Raw genomic sequence first — 19,863 nt, 5'->3', positions numbered from 1 at the left:
GTATGGGTTACGCTTTGCTCGCTTGACACTCTTTTCTTTGTGTTGTTTTTGGACCTTCTCTGTAGTTAACCCGTACTTGAGCGTATATTCCCTGTTAGAGCCTTCTTCTTTTTTCTTCAGCCTTTGTCCTGTTCGCAAACGGGGTCGGCTCGCCGTGATCGATTTCGCCATTTGGCTCTATCAAATTCCAGATCTGGATACAATCTCGAAGCTTTCAAATCCAGCGTATCAAGCAACCGTTGTTTCGGCCTGCCTTTTGGTCGTTTACCAATCTCGGCAAGTGAATTCTCGTTAGCACGAATTACGTGACCATACCATCGAAGACACCGCTCTCGCAATTTTTCCACCTCAGACCACCTTTTTCCATCTCGGATAACAGTCAACTTATCAGTTAATGCGTATTGGAGTCAAATCGGGGCAATAACAGCCCTGGGCGAAGGCAATAATATTTGTCGCGCCATCGATTATTGTTATGACTAAAGCAGACCATCAGGAACTGCGAAATAAAAGACATTCAATAGTGCATTAATCACTCTTGATCACAGTGTTTTTATTAATAAAAAAAAATGTTACGTGCAAACGTATTTCTAATCTAGTGTGAAGATTCGTTTTGCAATATCTGAAATTAACCAGTCAACCGCATTTAATAATTTATCTCCGGTGACAGCGCTAACGCCAATTACACTCCAGTGATGGGTTGTAATTTTGTCCAGTTCTAGAATCTGCAAAACAAAGAGGTTCGCAAATGAAAAATGTCATCAAAATGGACTCGTAGGCATTACATCTTTGATCTCTTGTGAAGTTAGAGCGCCAGGCAGGTCCTGTTTATTCGCAAGCACTAAGAGAGTGGCGCCAGCCAAGCGTTCTTCTTCTAAAAGCACCCCCAACTCCTCTCGGCAGGCCTCCATCCGCATGCGGTCGGCGCTGTCTACTACCCAAATAAGGCCATCGGTACACTCGAAGTAATTTCGCCAATAGGACCTAAAAGGGTAAAATTATATCAATTGAGATTGTTGGCAAAATGGAAAGAAGAGCAGTCTCGCTACAGCTCTGCGTTCATTAAATTATTAGCTGTCCGCCTTACCGCAATGATTTCTGCCCGCCCACGTCCCACATATTTAGTGTGTAGCCACGATGCTCCAGGGTCTTGATGTTGAATCCCAGGGTCGGCGAGATGGTGTCGATAGGCTCCCCATTGAACCTTTTAAGGATGGTGGTTTTGCCCGCGTTGTCCAACCCTCTGCAGACAATAAAAAGGAACTCCCGTCAACTGTAAATCACCATTATATGTAGAACCGAGTGAACTTACAGGATCAATATCCTCATTTCCTTCTCCTTTTGTTTCATTTTCTTCAACACAGTTAGGAAACCCATTCTGGTAGTGTAGTTTTCTCGCAGAGATTGTAAACACGGATTTACTTATTCATATGGGGAACGCCGACGATCCAGACTCCGTTGTAAACAATCGTGAGATGAATAATCAACCTAATTTGACAACAAAGGCCGCCAGCCGAAGCAATCGCAATTCCCGCGGACTAATCGGAACGAATTCTTAATTCAGCTCAACTCAGCAGTTGGTAGTTGAAGCGACATCTGCGAGATTTGCTTCGAACACGTGAAGTGTCATTCCATCTTTGCCGTACTGTCGAGTTTGTGCTAACCTTTCGTGCGGTTTTCCTCCTTATAGTTCCCGATAATCGAACACAATGAGCATTTCGCAGGTAATTTCTAGCAAATCATCTTGGAATTTGTTCAGACTAAGAGTGCATTATACAAATATGCCGAATTTTCATTAAAATATGGTTACGTAATTATCTCCAATTTTTCAGAACATTGCCCGTCTTGGAGTTCGTCACATCTCCTCCAGCGCAGTGCGCGCCTCCAAAGCCGAAATTCCGCAAGGATACTTCGAGCTGAAGAAAGTCCAGGACAAATTCCAAGTCAAGGATGGCAAACCCATCTTCTTAAAGGGCGGCGCTTTCGATAGTGTCATGTACAGGTTCACCATGGGACTGAGTTTGGTCGGACTCGGGGGCATCTTGAAGCTTATCTACGACCTGAGCTACCCAGCCAAGCCAGAATAGACTATTTCGGTTGATTAGATGTTGCTATCGCGTAGAATTTTCTTCGTAAGATTGATAAATAATAGTATGTGTTTCCCTGCTGCCATTCGTTGACTAACCAGAATCACGTTCTCGTGAACACCCTGCCATCACCTCCAAAGTCCCATCCTGCGGTTAATGTCAAGTGAAACAGATAATTCCGATTCTATGCATTGCATTTGTCCTGCAGGACAAGTCGAACTAGTTAAGAACAAAGATACATTCTTAAGGATGACGCATTTATCAGCAGAGAAATATATTTAAAACCAAAATAGGCGTTTTATTTCATTTATTTTTTTAAATCGACTTTTCGCATATACGGAATATGAAAACCACACGACTGTTCATTCGGGTATTATTTTAGTTGGAATAGGGGTTGACTGCAAGGTACAGTATGTGACCGACGGGGTCTGTCAATGGAACTTGTGAAAAGTTAAGTCTTAAGAAACTGCTTATTTCAGGCGGCAGGTAAATGCAAGTCTAGCGCTTGTTGGGAAAGCGTCCTAGATCTTCTAAGATGCTTGTGTCATATTGCCAACCCGAATTAGTATAGCTACCCAAGGATAAGGAAATTCCGAAGGGTATAGAACGGTGATCAAGAGTGGTAAAATAAGTATTCATGTGTACATTAGTTCGTAGCAAATCCTTTCAAGTTCAGATGAAAATTTTGAACTTGGCCAACAGAAGAGGTTAAATGGAAGACGGTACTGCCGTCACGTAGCGCCGATAACTAAGCATTGTTATATGAAACAAGTTTCAAATAAACTATTCATCAAGTTTGATGCAAACTACTATACACAATTCACTAAATTCACATCTTCGAACTATGACGAGGTCTAGGGCCAGAACAGCCTATTTAATAATACATGCTGTCAACAAATCAATTTGAGGAAGGGACTTTAAATTGGCCAAATCAACACCCAGCCGGACTGAAAGAAGAAAGCTATTTTTGCAGGGAACCACAACACACATAACCGGTATATATGGTTGCCCTTCACCCCTTGGTGGGGTGTAGCACGTAAACCACACCTAAGCGCCATCGCCTGCAATTACCTGAAATGCGTTTCAGCTCTCTCTGCGCCAAGCGCCCTAGGGGCGGCTTACTCGTCGGTCATCTTGGAAGAATGGATTTCACTGCATGGCGTACCTATCCACCTTCAGTTCGGTCTTCTGATCACGGTGCATATGAGTGGCCGATCAAGTTCTTCTTCTTCTTCGATGACGCGACGCAGACATATGTTGACGAAAGCTGAGACCTTTTGTGTACCAGCGAAGTTCACTTTCCATGAGCTACTTCCATATAGCAACACAGAAAGAATACTAGTACAGAACGGCATCAAACTTGATCTTAGTGTTGAGAAAACTAAATTTCCAGATTTTAGACAGGGCGGCGAAAGTGAATCTAGCGCTGTTACTGCGCCGGACGGAAAACGTCAAATAGATATACAAATTGATCGACGGTTTCGATGCTCTACCTATTAATGCAGATAGGGAGAGTGCGTTGACCCGTCAGACTGAGAACCTTGTTTTTTTGTGTTTATCTTCAGTCCAACCTTACTTACCTTTGTTCCCAAATCGAGAGCCACCTGGCCAAGGTCCATGACCGGGTGGATATCACCAGCGTAATCGAGCTGTTTGAGGAAAGATGTCATTCTCCGTTGAACTCTTGCTAGTCCTCCAAAGAAGGCAGCATGACGTCACCGATAACAAAAAGAACTAATATCGGTGGCAGGATGCAACCCTGCCTCGGTGCAACATGTGACACGTTCCGCCATCATATGTCGCTTTGGTAATAGCTATTAGTTTATCTGCTCCCCTGCCGCGCCTACGTAGAACAAAGCTTCCTCGAAATCGATGAAGAGCAAGGGCAGCGAAGCTCTAAACTCCGCGCACTGTTCCAAAATGATCCATAGGGCGTTGATGTAATCAATGCAGGAGGATCCCGAGCGGAAATCAGTCTGCTCTCTGTCGATCAAGTTTTCGAGATGTTCTTTGATGCGTTCGAGAATTATTTTAGCTATTATCTTTCCAACGGCGGGGAGTACGCAGATACCCTTCTAATTGTCACACGCAAAACTCGTCCCCTTCTTTGGGATCTTTATGACCATCCCTTTCCTCCACTCCCGTCTCGAATTCCCAAGATTTCTGTAGGAGTGGAAGCAGCAGATCTGCAGAAACTGTAGATTCAGCGATGAATAACTCTCTGGGGAGACTGTCAAACCCAGCTACTTTAACCCGTTTGGATGTGAAGTCGACCGTTGACGTTCTTCTCAGGAACATCGAAAGATTTGCAACCGCGTGCAAGCCCTTTCGTGATGCGGTATTCATTTCTGAAATCATTGTGATCTGCGGCATCTTCTGCTTCCCTGACTAGCTCAGTAGCAAATCCTCTCTTGTCACGACATACACTATGCTGCACTTTTCAGGATTGGGCTCAGTATCGGAGTTCGAGACCTTAACGCTCACCATCGCCCGCAGCGATCAGTAGAACTTTCAACCTCTTCCGTTTATCGATCCGCTTCCACGATTCCGCAGTCAGCTAGATCTTATGACGCCTTTACGAGACGTGGCCGAGGACTTATGTAACACCCGAGAAAAGTTCACTTTTAATGGCGGTCTAATGTTCATCGATGCTCCCAGGCGGGTTACTCAGTATATCCGCCTTTCGATCAGCAAGATAGTTCTGAGTTAAGTAGCAATTGGGTCTTACAAGTGGTCGATGTTGAACTAAGTGGGTCACAGCTCTGCAACCCTGCGAGAAGTGGCGGACGCAACACGCAACCGAACGTAAGCGACCATCAGGCCGATGTCAACGTCTCTTTTGTGACGTACATGCAACAAGTAAATCCTATATCTAGTGCCGATCACGATGTGTTCCATCTGATTGCTCGTACGGCATCGGTCAGTTGAAACCTAACTGAACTTATGGCAGACTCTATGCTCGAACAATGTGCCACCAATGATGAAGCTGTGGAAGTTGCAGAAATTTACGAACCTCCCACCATTACCGCTGCGGCCCCCAAAACTATGTTTTCCCATCACATGTCCGAGCAAGGTGTTATCAGATCCCACCTCGGCATTCAGATCACCCATCCGGCCACAATGTCACGAGCAATTACCTCGTAGAAAGCATCCTTTTCCAATATATCGGGAGTGTCAGTTGGTTCTAAAGTAAAAATGCACATTGCCATTGTTATGATAAGAGCAGGAGTACTCTCCAGAGTCCCATCACTTTGTTTCGTTTAGGTCCAGAATGTATAGCTTATACCGCTGCAATTCGCGTTCAAGTTGGGGCATTCTGAGGACCATCGCTACCGTTATCGAGGAGCTTGCGCACATTTCAGAAAACACTCATAGTCCGTTTTCGATAGCCAAATTGCATTCTTAAGTCCCGATTCATCCATTAAAGTGTAATGGTTTTAAAAATTTTAACGATGTTACACGGTGTCGCTTTTCATACAACTTACCTCTTGCAACTAAAGGCAGGTGGAGGCTTGCTATCGAACAGGTGCGAGATGCGAGGTTTTATATTAAGTTTACCGGAAAGTTCTGTGCGTTTTGATTATAAAAAGTTTGTGAAAATTCCTTTAGCGCATCTTTTTACCACTGAGTATATACATACTGACCTATCGAATGAACTAAACGAACTTTCACAGAGAACTGAATCCACTTCTTACGGTTTCCAGGTTGGCATACGTCTGCTTAGTAGAAGATATGATGTTATCCTGAAACGTAGAGAAAGCTGGGAAGTCCCAGAGGAAGAATATATGGAGGTCTGCTACGCCGATGGCTTAAAAGCAGAACAGGGTTCTGGACCCGGAGTGTACCTCTCGGTTAAAAACGAGAAGTGGGTCTTTCCTTTGGGATAATTTTTTTCAGGCTAAAGTACATACGGTCCTAAGGACCGCGATCTGGGTGATTGACGAGCGGTTGAAGGGTAGGTGCATCACAATCGGCAGTGATAGCCAGGCTGCAGTGAGGACTTTGAGTAGTCTTTTGATCATCTCATAAATCGTTGAGAAATGTAGAAACCGTTTGAACTTTATTTCTGGATTCAATACGGTTGTAAAGAGGGAAATGAAATCTCAAATGCCTTAGCAAAAGAGAGTTCAATTTCCTCTGTCAGAACCTAACAGGCATACCGCACGGTTTATTATATCGAAAAGCAGGAAGACTTGCAGAAGTATTTTGACCATTCTGACTGGGCATAATTTACTAGCTGGACATTTGTTCACGGAGTATTTTCTATGTGAATACCTCGCATATGGATGCATCAGAGCTTGATGATGTGTTGCAGTTGTAAAGAATAGCACGTTATATGAACGAGTTCGGGATATTCCGTTTGACAGGGGTCGAGTACAATGGGCCACTACGGTCTGAGTGCTGGGGGTAGTTTAGAGATGAAGGCAAAGCAAAGAAGACAGCTGACAGATGATAGTACCTCTATTTCTAAATCGATTGCTTATTGTGATTTGTTCTTTCGGATTAGGTGCCGCTGGCGGTCAATCGAAATTGAACTCAGCTTGTGGGAGGCTCTGTGCTTGAAAGGTCGATGACGACGGAGTAAAAATGAAGAAGGCTTCTATGGCGGGGTGGGTGAAGTTTTGCAATGAATACCGAAAGGAACTGTCTGCAAAAAGTCAACGTAGCGCTTAACGGGACAAAACAAAATTACTTTTAACCTTTCTCAAAGTAAATGGCGAATTCAATGCAAATGATGTCCTTATCTTTGGCAGACGTCACCATCCGCTGCTTCAAAGATTTGTGCAAGCTCTGAAAAGTAGTTTAAATCTTCTTCAATAATTGGATTGTAAAGAAGATAAATTCTCGAACTAGGTCAATACATTGCAAACAAGCTTTGCAATTCCGGGATTTCATGAGAATATGATTTTCTCATAAAGAAGTCCCGGATCTGAGGATAATAAAACAGTCTTTTGAAATTTTTTACTTACATTATTTATTAAAATAATCTTTATACACGGCGGATAACATTTATTTGCGCATGATGAAATCAAGGACTTTACGGACATTCACTTTCTTATCAGCATCTGATTCATGGGCTAGCATTTTAATATAAACTGCTGGGCAATTGTAAGAAGACACTTCTTGGAAGTAATCGATTGCGGCCTTTTGCAGTTGCTTCGGTTGGTTCTTGTTCATGTACAACAACACTGCTTCAGAGATTCTATCAACCTCTTTTTCGTTGATGTTCATATTTACAATTACGATTGGATATTCTCTCAGTAACTTCACTTGTAATTTGAATTCTTGAGTCCGCCTGTAATTGAAACAAGTTTACTGAATGCCTCCCAAAAATTGAACGTAGCAACTTACGAAATGAATGCTTTTGATAAGGTGTTCTTGGAGGACTCGCGGAGAAAATCGGTAAGAACTGGAAGAACATCCCTAGAATAGGAGAAATTTATTTTGTTTAGAAAGAAAGATTTACATAATAGAAATATGTGTTTACTTAGTCGTTCGTGATAATAGAAAATCCTTGGCGTGAATTGCAAGAACTTGTAGTAGCGTCAAACACCGACTTAATACATTTGCATTTTTCTCTTTAAACTTCTGGACGAAAGGTTGCCAAATTAAATGGCAAATTGGCAACAGTTCGTCCTCGTAATCTTTCAAAAGTGGCAAACCAGCAACGAGACAATCAAGTGAAATGATCTTCTGCATGTGGTTTTTGGATGAAATAGATTTCAAAACTTGTTTGAGTATTTTTGTCACAATTTCTATATGCTTTGGCAGTGTTTTCTTAGATACTAGCTGTTCTTGTTCCTCGATATCGTACGGAGCTTCCCCTTCTCTTCGGATTTTATTGAGGGGTGTGTCGGAATCATATTCTTCGGATCCGGCAGGGTCATCGTATTCATCAAATTGTTTGTTCAGGATTTCCACCCACTGATCGTATAAGTCTATTTGTTCTTCCATTTGTTGCCAATTTTCTTCATTTTCTGAGACGAATTTCATTGATTCATTTTTCTTGAGTTTTTTGATCCACTTTCCTAGGTTCACCAGAAACATGTGAAAGACCTTTAAAAATGATTCATACTTTGTTGCTAGATGTTTCCGGGAGGCCTCCTCGATTATTGTAATTATCACATTTTCTAAATATGAAATGGATTCAAACGTGCCGTAGCGCAGAACTGTACTGAGTATGTCGAACGCTGTTTTGTTATCGTCTTTCTGAAAACCATCAAGCAGTTGAATCAATTTTCTGAATATGTTCTCGCATCAATGGTTTGGCAAATCATTATGAGATAACTTTACCTTTTTAAGAGCAAGATTGGTAAAATATGTAATAAAATTTCGGAATTCTCGAATTACAGCAGGTATCGATTCCAAATTTAATCCTTTCGCTATGCATTTGAGTGCATACATGGCCGCTTCATGTACCATGAAGTTACTGCTACCTGTTGAGAAGTAAATATCATGAAAGATCTACATCTCATCAGTACTCTTATTTCTATTACTTGCTTTCTCTAGGATTCTATGGACGCTCCTAGGCAAATTATCGTACAGCCCGTATTTTACTAATGATGTCAGATGACCAATAGCGTCCAACAAAAGGCAGGTATGAAGAACATTGAACTGTGCATTAACGATATTTACAAAATCATCGTCATCTACATCTCCATCTGAAAGAAAATCAGATTAAGCAAATGAAAAAATGCCACGTGACCTATTTCTGAAATAAGGATTATTCAAAGGATTAACCATTTATGTAAAAATTAGATTCATTCTTTCAATGAAAGGTCAGATTGAGTACCAGTACCAGTCAAGTCATGCAGACGAATTTTTTCAATCAAGACCGATTGACATGAAATTTGGGGTGGGAGCAGTATTGCCGGAAGCGGAAAAGTTGTGGTATCAACAAATGTGACTAAAAGGTATTAGTTGGTACTTTTATGCGATCGTACTCAGGCTCAAATAAAGTGAAAATATTTTCAACTCTGCTGTTGTGTTTTGTGTTATGTCCATTTATATCGTGTAATGGGACTAACAACACAGTGCTCAAACATTGCGAAAAATTATTCTAGGGGAGAGGAAGTCGCATATCAAAACACGTATCAGACGGTTTACAATGAAAACAACAAAACATTTATTCCCATGTAGCCCAGATCACAAAAGGAAGGCAAAGAAAATAAACATAACCGAGTGCGGTAAAAGCATTGACAAATTTTTTCTTGAGCGGATTCTAATTAAAAGCCAACCAAATCCAAAGTTCTATTTCAATTTGAATGTTATGTATTCAATTACAGTCGTAAACAAAGATGCATCGGATTGGTTAGGTATTGAATCACACCGGAGCAAATTTCATTTCCATATTTTAGGCAAGTTACAGATGCCGAGGTGAGCTGCGACTCGCTAGCAACTGCAATGTAGAACGAACATTGCACGTCGACAAAGTTCCTTCCAATTCGGAAAGGAGTATTCACAAACTTCATTTCACACCGCTCCTTCATTTCGCACACATATATTCCAAGAAGTTTAGTGCATCCTTACTAAACCAGCCACACATTTCCCTAAAAAATACACACGTGTAATCGTCGCCGGTAAATAAACGAGACAGAACGCTCCCAAACATATGGATGGGCCGCAAGCGCTTGCGCAAAATCTCTTTTGATTTGTGCCAAAACACCGACACTCGATCGGATTGGTAGCAAGCGCTAGCGAACATAGACATACAAAGCCAAGCAGCCTATCCACACGTTTGCGACCGTTTGTTAAGGTTTGGCAACATGTGGATGTGCCTGAAAATTTTTATGGTATGCTCTTTCACAAAGGCAGGCTGCTTTCCTGGTTATTTTCAGAGATGAACGGTCTAAAGTAACACTGTCCGGCCGTGGGTGTTGTGACATGCTGGGTTATTTCGAATTACCATCTTTAGCACGAGGTTATTGCTCTTTATGTCCAACTTAGTGGGTAATTTTATACCTGCTATGACGTGGTGGGCTGCATTCAGCGAAACAACTATTTTGCTTTTGCGATTTTATGGAAATTGTGGCATAATTCAGGAGGTCACAACGGACAGAGTAATCTTATCAGTTTAACTTTCTCGGAGGTGGAATATTTTATATTCGTACTAACCGCAGAAATCGATTGAATGTTCAATGCCAAGCAAAAAATATTTCATAAAAATCTTTTGTACAAGTAGCATGTCATCGTTTTATGTATGGATAATGGAAAATAAACAGAAACAAAGCATATTTAATAACAATTTAATTATTTTTTTGTAGGCGCAATATGGACTGAGCTATGGCTCATCAAACGTAAACTCGTAATGGCTTAAAACAAAAATGAATAATTTTAACACCAAATAAAACAAAACCAGTAACTTTTTCGTGGAAATGAAACTAATGCTTTTTTGACAAAAAAAAAAAAAAAAAAAAATCATTTCTCTTTAAATATGTTAAAAATAACAAAACGAAAACCGGAAACTAAACGCTTCAGGTATGAAAGGTATTTCTTGCGTAAGTATTATATATTTGAGAACAGAACTACTCCATTTGTACGTAGCCCGTGATGTGTTAAGTCCGCAGCTAATCACTGTTTTTTTTTATAAAAATGCAGCTTATATAGATTTTGCAAGTCTAATTCAGAATTTTCCAACTAATTACAGAAATTTCCAATGCAACTTCAGATTTTTCCAAGTTGATTTTCGAATTTTCCGCTTCAAATTCAGATTTTACCATTGCCACGTCAGATTTTTTTTAATCAAGTTCTATACCAACTTTCTATCACTAGATAAGGATGGAACTTGGGTTGGAGTGTCCGGATGGTTCAAGTGATTAGAGCGCTGGGCTGTCGTAGCGGAAGGTCGCGGTTAAAATCTCACTGGTGGCAGAGGGATTTGTTATCGTGACTGGATGTCGGATACCAGTCGACTCAGCTGGTTAATCTCGAACGAGCGCAATAATCACTACATTGCCTCCTACAGTGTACTATAGCGTACCGTTACGGTCTTGAATGAAGTGCTCTAAGACACTTCAAGGGCCTGATTCAATATGGATTGTTGTGGCAACGATTTTTATTATGATATTATTGGGTTCTTTGAAAAAAATCTGAGCCGCTCGTCAATTCTCTATCATTATTTGTTTTAATGGACAATTGTAATTGGCCTGGGAAAAAATCTAACCTCCTCAATCTTCTATTTTTTCATGAGCTCTCATTTCCAGTAGAACCTTATTAGTGTCCACTGACAACCGAACTTTCCAAGTATTAGGAAGTTTTAATTGCGGTGTTGCTATTACTGAGACACTTATCCGTCCTAGAGGACCCCATTGAACCTTTATATTCTTAGACCGGTTCATTAAAGCAAATAATGATAGGCTGTCCAGATTTTTTCAAAGAATCCCAGCGCCATCCTTATCTAGTGGTAAAAAATTTGTATAAAACTTTATAGTAAAATATTCAAAAAAAATCTGAATTGAAAATACAAAAAGTCTGATTTTGAAATAGAAAATTCTGAAACTGAACTGGAAAAGTCTGAAGTCAGTTTGGAAAAATGTGAAACTGTTTCGGACTTCCCAAACCTATAAATCATTCGAAGTGCCCACCGTTAGTTTAATATTTTTCCCATCTGTCTGGCAGAGCTCAAATACCGGTACGATAAAAATGTTCGTCTCTTGAGGCTATACACGAATTAAGCCATTTTTCGATGTCTTTATATCGTGTGGAACTGGTGAACAGCCAGACCATATTCTATCGAACGGAATAAATAATAAACGGACTGCACAACATCTTGCGAATATAGCGGATGGGGTAGGTCAATCCATTTGAGCGTCTCTATGTAGGTTTTTAGTGTCCGGATAGGCTATCGTACGGAAGGTCGCGGTTCAAATCTCACTGATGGCAGTGGGATTTGTATCGTGATTTGAAGTCGGATACCAATCAACTCAGTTGTGAATGAGTACCTGAGTCAAATCACGGTAATAATCTCGGGCGAGCGCAATGCTGACCACATTGTCTCCTACAGAATACTGTAGTGTACCGTTTCGGTCTTGAATGAAGTGCTCTAACACACATCAACGGGTTTGGCAACATGAGGCCGAGCCGTTGTCATGTTGTAGAATTACTTTTTCGTACCTTGGCTCGTACTGTGGCCGTTTTTCATGCAGTGCTTGCCTCAGCCGCATCAATTAATATCGATAGCGTTCCCCAGTGATGGTTTCGTGCAGTTATTGATATTCATATACAAATGACTAAAAAACTCAAACAAAATAATTCTTTGCGACCCCATTCATATGAACTTACTTCCTTGTGGTATTTATGAATTGATATGCGATGATAGTGTCATACACTACACGCGAAATTCACAAAAAATGGCCAAGTTTCACCCCCTATAACTTTGTTAATAAAAGTTAGATTTTCTTTAAACTTGACCATTGTGCACTATGTTATCCCTTACACCCATGCCAAATTTTGTACTTCTGGGATGGACATAAGGGTAAATTTCTAAAATCTGGATATATTCTGTTATTAACTTTATTTGTGCAGATATCGGAACCGGATGTATTTTGAAGCCTACATTTCGCAGAGATGCACCACTGTGATTTTTTTCATATTTTTCGGTTGGATAGGATCTGAAAACGAGACCTGTTACCCTTTTTGGGGCTCATATTCTGAGCCCTCACTCCCCTATGTTTCACCCGATATCAAATATGGAATCAGTTTCGAAAAGTAGTGATTGAACTCTTTCATTTGATAATTCACATGGCTACATTTAATGAAAAAAAATGTTGCATCCTCCATTCACATGTATTTGGCACGGATCCTCATGGAACAGTTCATCCAATTTCACGTCTTCGAAGGTTTTTGGCTTTCCTTCACGCGGATAGTCAACAACACCGTCTTTGAAGCGACGGAACCAATCACGGTACGTTGTTTCACCTAGAGCCGTGAAACGCCTGCTGAATTAATACCAACAGCTCTACTACCCAACCCTATCTCCACCTTCACGTGGTGATCGCTGGGAGTCCTTTCTTAATGAAAAACAGCAGGCGGGGGAGGATGGTGGCGAGTCTCTCGTGCCTGAAAACGGGAAAAATTGCACCAACTGGTTCTGCAGGTTGGGGGTTAGGTAGGGCTGACAACCCTACACGGAAAACCCATGTTACGAAGCCACAAAAGGATTTTAGAACGATGAACTCAGCAACGAAAACAGACTAACGATTTGTGCACTTTCTCATGGAATGTGCGCTCCTTATACAAACCGAATGCTGCCCAGCAACTAGCCGATATCCTGTCCCAATATAAGGCTGATGTAAAAGCGTTGCAAGAGATGCGCTAAACAGGGACCCGTTTCTTTGCTCGGAGTAGATTTCCTAGTCAGCAAAAAAATGAAACCTGCTGTTATCAGCTTTGAAATCATAAACAAAAGGCTACGTATTTTGCGTTTGCGAGGCAAATTTCGGAATATAAGTCTCACTAATGTTCACGTCCCTACAAAGGAGACTGCAGAGTCAGAGAAGGATACCTTCTATGAGGCAGTATAGTGGACCCTCGAAGCCTGCGTCAAGTATGATATCAAAATCATATTTGGAGATTTCAACAATCAAGTAGGCACGGAGCCCGTATTCAGGCGATACGTGGACTCCCATAGCTTACATAAAAACACCAATGACAACGAACTGTAGATTATTCAGTTAGCATTATCGCACGAAATGGATGTTGGAAGTACCTGGTTTTCGTGGAAAGCGGTCCACAAACATACATGGGCCTCCCTCTCCAGACGATACCACTTTCAACCAAATTGACCATGTGTTAATTGAACGCTGCCACCTCTCAGTCTTGATGAATGTCAGAACATATAGGGGGGACAATATTGACTCGGATCACTTTCCCGTTCGAGAAGCCCTTCGTGCTCGAATTACAACACGGCCTAGCGTCTCATCTGATAATCAGATGAGAGAGAATCCTGAAGATATCCACAACAATGTCCTCCGTAACATCTATAAGCGGGATATGGATGCCGCAATAACCGCAAATAACAGAGGCTAACAGGTCTCCACAGCCACCTGAAGAAGATTATCAGACGATCAATGCAAGGCAGCAATGGGGTCGAAGATGCTGCCCATCGGGCAATGCTGCAGTCTCAAAGAACACGGGCATATGCAGAGGCCTAACATGAACTCCGTCGCGTGAAAAAACGACTTCATAGGAAGAGGAAGCCTGGGAGAACCAACAAGCGTGTGAACTCGAGGAGTACAGGAAGCAACCGCATCAGGCGCGGAAGTTTTATCAACAAATCAGCACACCTCGATACCCATTGTGCCGAGACAAAGAGTGAAATCTGATTTCCGACGGTATTCGGTGGAATTTTTTCCCCTTGCTGGAAAAAGCTATTGGCGTCATACATACATAAACTTCTGTCGAAGTCAAGGCTGTGGTGACGTTTACACTATGGCAGGTATTTGTTCTGGAGTATAGGCCAGGACCCAGCGTTTTAGTAAGAAAGCTTTAATGTCTTACACTAATCATTCGCTTAACTGGGGTATTCATTTGGAAGCGTTTCAGCTTGTGGTACGTTTTTTGGGCCACTGGAAAGCGTTTGCAATTTGTTCTCCTCGAAGACTCATAGGTGTGATATATTATCGCTGCTGTGAATGTGTATCTGAATCAAATCAGGGTAATAATTTTGGGCGAGCGCAATGCTGACCGGATTGCCTCATATATTGCATTGTAGTGCACTGTTATGGTCCTGAATGAAATGCTTTAACACACTTCAACGCCCTAATCCAATATAGGTTGTCGCGCCGACGATTATTATTATTATTTTCCGAGTTATCACAATCTCGGCAGATGCCGGATTTTACCTAATACTAGCACTAAGTGCCAAGCATTTAGGCTCGGACGATCCTACCTACTTAAAAACTAAAGGGGCACTGGTGGTGGTGGCCGGTGGTAGGTCAGTGGGAGAATCCGTCGAGTACTCCCCGCAACATCGAGCACGTATGCAGAATGGTGTACTTCTGCATGGTTTGAACCAGACTGTGCGAAAGTCCCAGGACATCAAGGGAAGCCGTCAGGGATTTAGGTACAATACCTGTAGCTGACAATATTATGGGAACTACGACCACCCGCTCGAGACGCCAAATTTTTTTGATTTCACGAGCCAATGGCTCATAGTTCACCTTCTTCTCCACGTATTTCCGTTCAATGTTGCTATTATGGGGGATAGCAACATCAATAATATACGCGGAGCGACCCGTCTTGTCAACTAGCAGGACGTCAGGCTTGTTGTGTGCGGTATGGCGATCAGTCAGAACTTGCCGGTCCCAATACATGCTGTAAGCAGAACTATCAAGTACTGCTTGCGGCTCATATCGGTAAACCGGACATGTTCCCATGATCAGCCCATGCTTATATGCAAGGTTTTGATGGATAACCTTACATACAGCATTATGCCTGGTGATGTATTGCACCGGTGCCATAACAGTACAGCCAGTAATGAGATGGTCCAACGTCTCCAACGCCGAACCACACATTCTGCACTGGTCGTTCTCCACCCGTTCTTTCATGATGAGCTTTTTATAAGCTCGGGTGGCAACCACGCCATCCTGAATGGCACACATAAACCCCTCCGTCTCAGCAAAGAGCTCCCCAGCACACAGCCATCTGTTCGACAGATGCAAATCGACAAATGGCTTCCAAAGACAATTCACATGTTTACCGTGCATTGCCTTCGACTTCCGTTCATCGATCCGCTCTTGGTCCGACTTCACCCCACAGAGGATTGAAAGATCGATCCTTCAAGTTAAGTGGAGTCAGTCCACAGTCTGCCTTACAGACAGCCGCATGCAAGGGACTCGCCTGCTCTTTGCTGTAAAAATAAGCGCGAAGCGAGTCGACTTGGCGATGTCACGAGGCAGGTTCATCCGCTCCACGGCAGACTTTAGGTGATGCATTCGGAATTTGGACATAGTTGTCCGTATCCGCCGCTGGACGTTTTCCAGATCGGTCTTCGTCCACGGCAATATTCCGAATGCATAAGCCAGTGAAGGGATGGCGAATACATTCAACGCGCTTATTTTATTCTTCCCCGAGAGATGCGATTTCAGCACCAGCTTTACACGTCGCAGGAATTCGGACAGCAGAGCTTCTTTCAGATCACCAACTCGAGCATGGGTTCCTTGCAGAATTCCTAGGTACTTGTAGAAGTCTGTCTCGGTCATAGCTTCGATGTGGAGGTCACCAATGCTATGTCCGGCATGTGGCTCGTGATGACCTTTGCGGATGGCTTGGATTCGACATTTGTCTAATCCAAACTCCATCCGAATATCACGGCTGAACATGTCTATTATTCGCAACAGACTTCTAAGATGGTCGTCAGTACCAGCATACAACTTGATGTCATCTAAGTACATCAAGTGTGTCAGTTCGCACTTAGCACGTAGGCCATACTTTATTGCAAAACCATGCCCTCTAGCATCATTCAGTAGCCATGAAAGGGGGTTCAGTGCCATACAAAACCAAAGGGGACTCAATGAATCCCCCTGGAAGATGCCCCGCCGTATACGGATGGGCTCTGAGGTATTAGCACCCTCAGATGTACGGACTGATAAGGTGGTATGCCACCCTTCCATGACTGTCGCCAAAAACTTTATTAGTTTCGGATCAATGCGATACAGATGTAGGATGTCGATTAGCCAGGTGTGCGGAACGCTATCAAAAGCCTTGGCATAATCGATATAGCAACTGAAGAGGTTTCTCTGGCCTCTAGTTGATTGTCCTACAGCTACCGAGTCGATAATGAGTTGCTCTTTGCAACCCCTTGACCCAACTCGGCAGCCCTTCTGCTCCTCGGACAGAATGTTGTTGGTCTCGAGGTGCGCATTGATCCTTCCACTAATAATGGACGTGATGAATTTGTAGAGGGTTGGTAAGCAAGTGATCGGTCTTGTGTCTGCGGGGTCCTGCACCGTGTCCTTCTTAGGGATAAGGTAGGTAATCCCCGCAGTGAGGAAAGGTGGAAATTCCTCCGGCCGATTCATGACCTCATTTATACTGCGTGCCAACCGACTGTGTACGCTGGTAAATTTCTTATACCAGAAATTCTGCACCCAATCCAGACCTGGGCCCCTCCAGTTCTTCGAGCTGTTTATGGCTCGTCGAACTTCCTCTTCGGTAACATCCGCGAAATTCATGCCAGGTGTATTGGCATGGCGGGTGCCTTCGGCGGTGATCCACTCAGCATGTTCAGCATGCTGGGCAGGTAACCCCCAAAGTCCACCCCAATACTCTTTCGCTTCCGTCACCGAGAACTGTATTGTCTGGGCGCTCTGTTGGGATTCGTTGAGAGATCTGAAAAAGCTCCGCTGGTTCCTCGCGTATGTTGCATTCTGGACACGTCTGTAATAACTTTCGCCATACCGTCGTAACCGACTGCATATGACAGAAAGTTTCTGTTTTAGTGTGTCCAGAATTTCAACAACGGGTGTCTCACAGGGGATGGCATAGTTCCGGTAAACCCTCTGCACTTTATTTCTCACCCGTCGGCTGGCACTGCCAGTGCTGATCTGAATCAGTCTAGCAATGTCCTGCCTTAGTGAGTCCCGCCGACGTTCCAGACGAATTTTCCATGGTGGATCTCTTTTGTCACTCAAACCAATAACGCGAAAGCGAATCTTCTGACCGTGCAATCTAATAGCCGCAACTGCACCACAATACACAAGTGATTGTAGTTGCAGCAGCGACATATCAGCACACAGTCGAGATGCAATCTCATCATTGATTTGAGGTAGAATTCCCGGAGTTGCTGGAGATGCATAGAGCCTGGGAATACCTGGTCTATGCAAAGGATCCATATCCGAGAATTCCATACACGCTCTTTGGAATTCGTCCCGAACCTCAGCGGAAACCTCAGCTGGACGGTGGAGAAGAGTGCTTCGGCGAGTACTGAACCTGTTGCCTGCAGTGCGGCGTGGTGTTGTTGATGCCGCCGCCTCTGCCCCATCGACTCTCGGTCACCAGTTTCCCCGATGACTTCAAGTCGAACACGCTCCCTGATGGTGGCTGGGATTGTGTCGCTGCGAGTAATAAAGCGGTACTGGTCTGCGACTCGCTGCACAGTCACGTGCGCGAATTGCGGGAAACGCTCGACGAATCTCTGGTGCAACAAGGGGCGGTAAGATGTTATACCCGCCCCCGCCGTTATTTCGTAGTAGGAGCGGATGATGAAGAGGTTCATTTCTTCAGTCCATTTCATCCGCTTCCTACGCGAACCTGCTGAAGTGGTCGCCACAGATTGTGGCGAAACAGCTGCAGCAGGCGGAGCTGTGCTCCTGGTCGTCGTGGCGCCTAGACGTCGAACCGCCCCACGACTAGCGGTTTCGACGCCGTGCTGTCCATTACGAGAGCCCGACCCAGTCACCAAGTCAGACGACTCCCGCCGGTTATCCGTACCGGACCTCAAACTTCTCCTTCTTCTCATTGTTGGTGGTGCATTTTATCCCTAGCTGCCAGGTGTTGAGATAGCTTCCTTAGTGAGTAATCTGCAAGACTGCAAAGTTCCTGCACTTTCCTCACCTACCCCCTGAGACGCTGCGGTGGTGTACAGCCATTCAGACTGAAACTATCTATCCCTCCTCCTTTCACAACCGGGCTTGGGACCGGCTTCGGCTTATTATTATTATTATTATAAGCGATAAATTTACAGAAGCAGTATAGAACAGACCACCTCGGCCAATGCACCCTTAATGGTGGTGTTCTGGCGCAACACAACCTCACAACCAGCAAAAAAGTAGGTCGGCATATGGGCCAGGTACCAGTACATGTGTTGAAAGAGGATGGAAGTAGCAATAGATAGGTCACACTTTAATAGTTACATCGCGCAACAGAGTGGATAAGTGAAAGTTTCTCGAGATATCCTGGAGAATAGATTTCAGCGATGATGTAACGATAACGTAGATGTGGTTCATGCGTTGTGCTCCATTAAGGGGCCAATGATATTTATAATTACGACGTACGCGAAAATAATCTCAGTTCTCTTAAATGGTATCTAATCCGGGCAGTACCGTACGTATTACGTACGTACGTAAGATTGTTAGGAATTACCTCTTGAAAAAGAGATTGAATACTTTGTATACATAGGGAACCCTGAAAAGTATTCAATCCTACAGTTTACAATTCAAGAAAAAATTGAAAAAGGGATCATGTTTTTATTCGTTGCAAGGATTTGGGTGTTACTGAATTACCAAAAATGCAACTACATATTGAATAAATAAACAAATATGATGACTAAGAAGGTCGAACGATAGTTTTTAATGGCATGTCCTTTTACTTGTTCTGTTTGCTCGTTTATGAATATAGAGCGCAGTGCCATCGGTATACCCCAATACTTTGGTTACAGTAAAAACGGCACTTAGCCCGCCATACTAATTAGTTGAATAACTTGATGTGTCGTCAGTCTATGAATGACTATTTATTGAAGATGTATTATTATTTAAATATTATTTCCAATTTGACTAATTTTCATGAATAATGCATAATTGCAGAAACTACGATATTCAGAACTTTTCATAAAAAATGCAAACTTCAGCAATCGACATGAAATACAATGCTAAATCGATTGTCTATTTTGAATCATTGTATATGCTATAGGAGTGCTAGGAATGGGGGAAGATTGACCACAGCTCATCAATATAACGAATAGTAATCGTGAACGACCGTTCGCACCTAAGTGTGTAGTTCTAGTAAATAGAATTAAACATCAAAATAGAATCATTAGATGGTGGAGTTCCTGAGATGTACT

The 19,863-nt window shown here is 42.9% G+C and overlaps 3 protein-coding genes across 3 annotated transcripts in view; 1 reads left to right on the top strand and 2 right to left on the bottom strand.

Annotated features, from left to right (window-relative positions):
* Nucleotides 1-518: 518 nt before the first annotated feature.
* Nucleotides 519-1,516, bottom strand: LOC119652607 (ADP-ribosylation factor-like protein 2). The gene is made up of 4 exons (XM_038056840.1): nt 1,310-1,516; nt 1,085-1,240; nt 783-981; nt 519-722 (listed from the first exon to the last, which is right to left on the bottom strand). The coding sequence occupies exons 1-4, from the start codon at nt 1,372-1,374 to the stop codon at nt 588-590; spliced, it is 555 nt and encodes a 184-aa protein (XP_037912768.1). The 5' UTR covers nt 1,375-1,516; the 3' UTR covers nt 519-587.
* Nucleotides 1,517-1,566: 50 nt separating this feature from the next.
* Nucleotides 1,567-2,374, top strand: LOC119652608 (cytochrome c oxidase subunit 7A, mitochondrial). The gene is made up of 2 exons (XM_038056841.1): nt 1,567-1,721; nt 1,830-2,374. The coding sequence occupies exons 1-2, from the start codon at nt 1,707-1,709 to the stop codon at nt 2,082-2,084; spliced, it is 270 nt and encodes an 89-aa protein (XP_037912769.1). The 5' UTR covers nt 1,567-1,706; the 3' UTR covers nt 2,085-2,374.
* A 4,660-nt stretch (nt 2,375-7,034) lies between these two features.
* Nucleotides 7,035-19,863, bottom strand: part of LOC119653027 (TELO2-interacting protein 1 homolog) — a 31,699-nt gene continuing 18,870 nt past the window's right edge. Inside the window, exons 6-10 of the mRNA XM_038057471.1 lie at nt 8,582-8,746; nt 8,379-8,521; nt 7,573-8,294; nt 7,437-7,508; nt 7,035-7,380 (exon numbers count right to left, since the gene is read on the bottom strand). Coding sequence (XP_037913399.1) covers nt 7,095-7,380; nt 7,437-7,508; nt 7,573-8,294; nt 8,379-8,521; nt 8,582-8,746 — 1,388 coding nt within the window. The 3' untranslated portion in view covers nt 7,035-7,094. The remainder of the gene's footprint in view (nt 7,381-7,436; nt 7,509-7,572; nt 8,295-8,378; nt 8,522-8,581; nt 8,747-19,863) is intronic.

The sequence above is a fragment of the Hermetia illucens genome, chromosome 3 (assembly GCF_905115235.1).
Source record: "Hermetia illucens chromosome 3, iHerIll2.2.curated.20191125, whole genome shotgun sequence".
NCBI classification, from domain to species: Eukaryota; Metazoa; Arthropoda; class Insecta; order Diptera; family Stratiomyidae; genus Hermetia; species Hermetia illucens.
This window is presented reverse-complemented; position numbering and strand designations above follow the sequence as displayed.

What these genes read in the sequence shown, in the direction of transcription:
- LOC119652607 (XM_038056840.1), bottom strand. Translation starts at nt 1,374, where the DNA reads ATGGGTTTCCTAACTGTGTTGAAGAAAATGAAACAAAAGGAGAAGGAA. An exon ending in GAAATGAGGATATTGATCCT is followed by an intron (nt 1,241 to 1,309) that starts GTAAGTTCACTC and finishes TATTGTCTGCAG; the next exon opens with AGGGTTGGACAACGCGGGCA. An exon ending in GGCGGGCAGAAATCATTGCG is followed by an intron (nt 982 to 1,084) that starts GTAAGGCGGACA and finishes TTACCCTTTTAG; the next exon opens with GTCCTATTGGCGAAATTACT.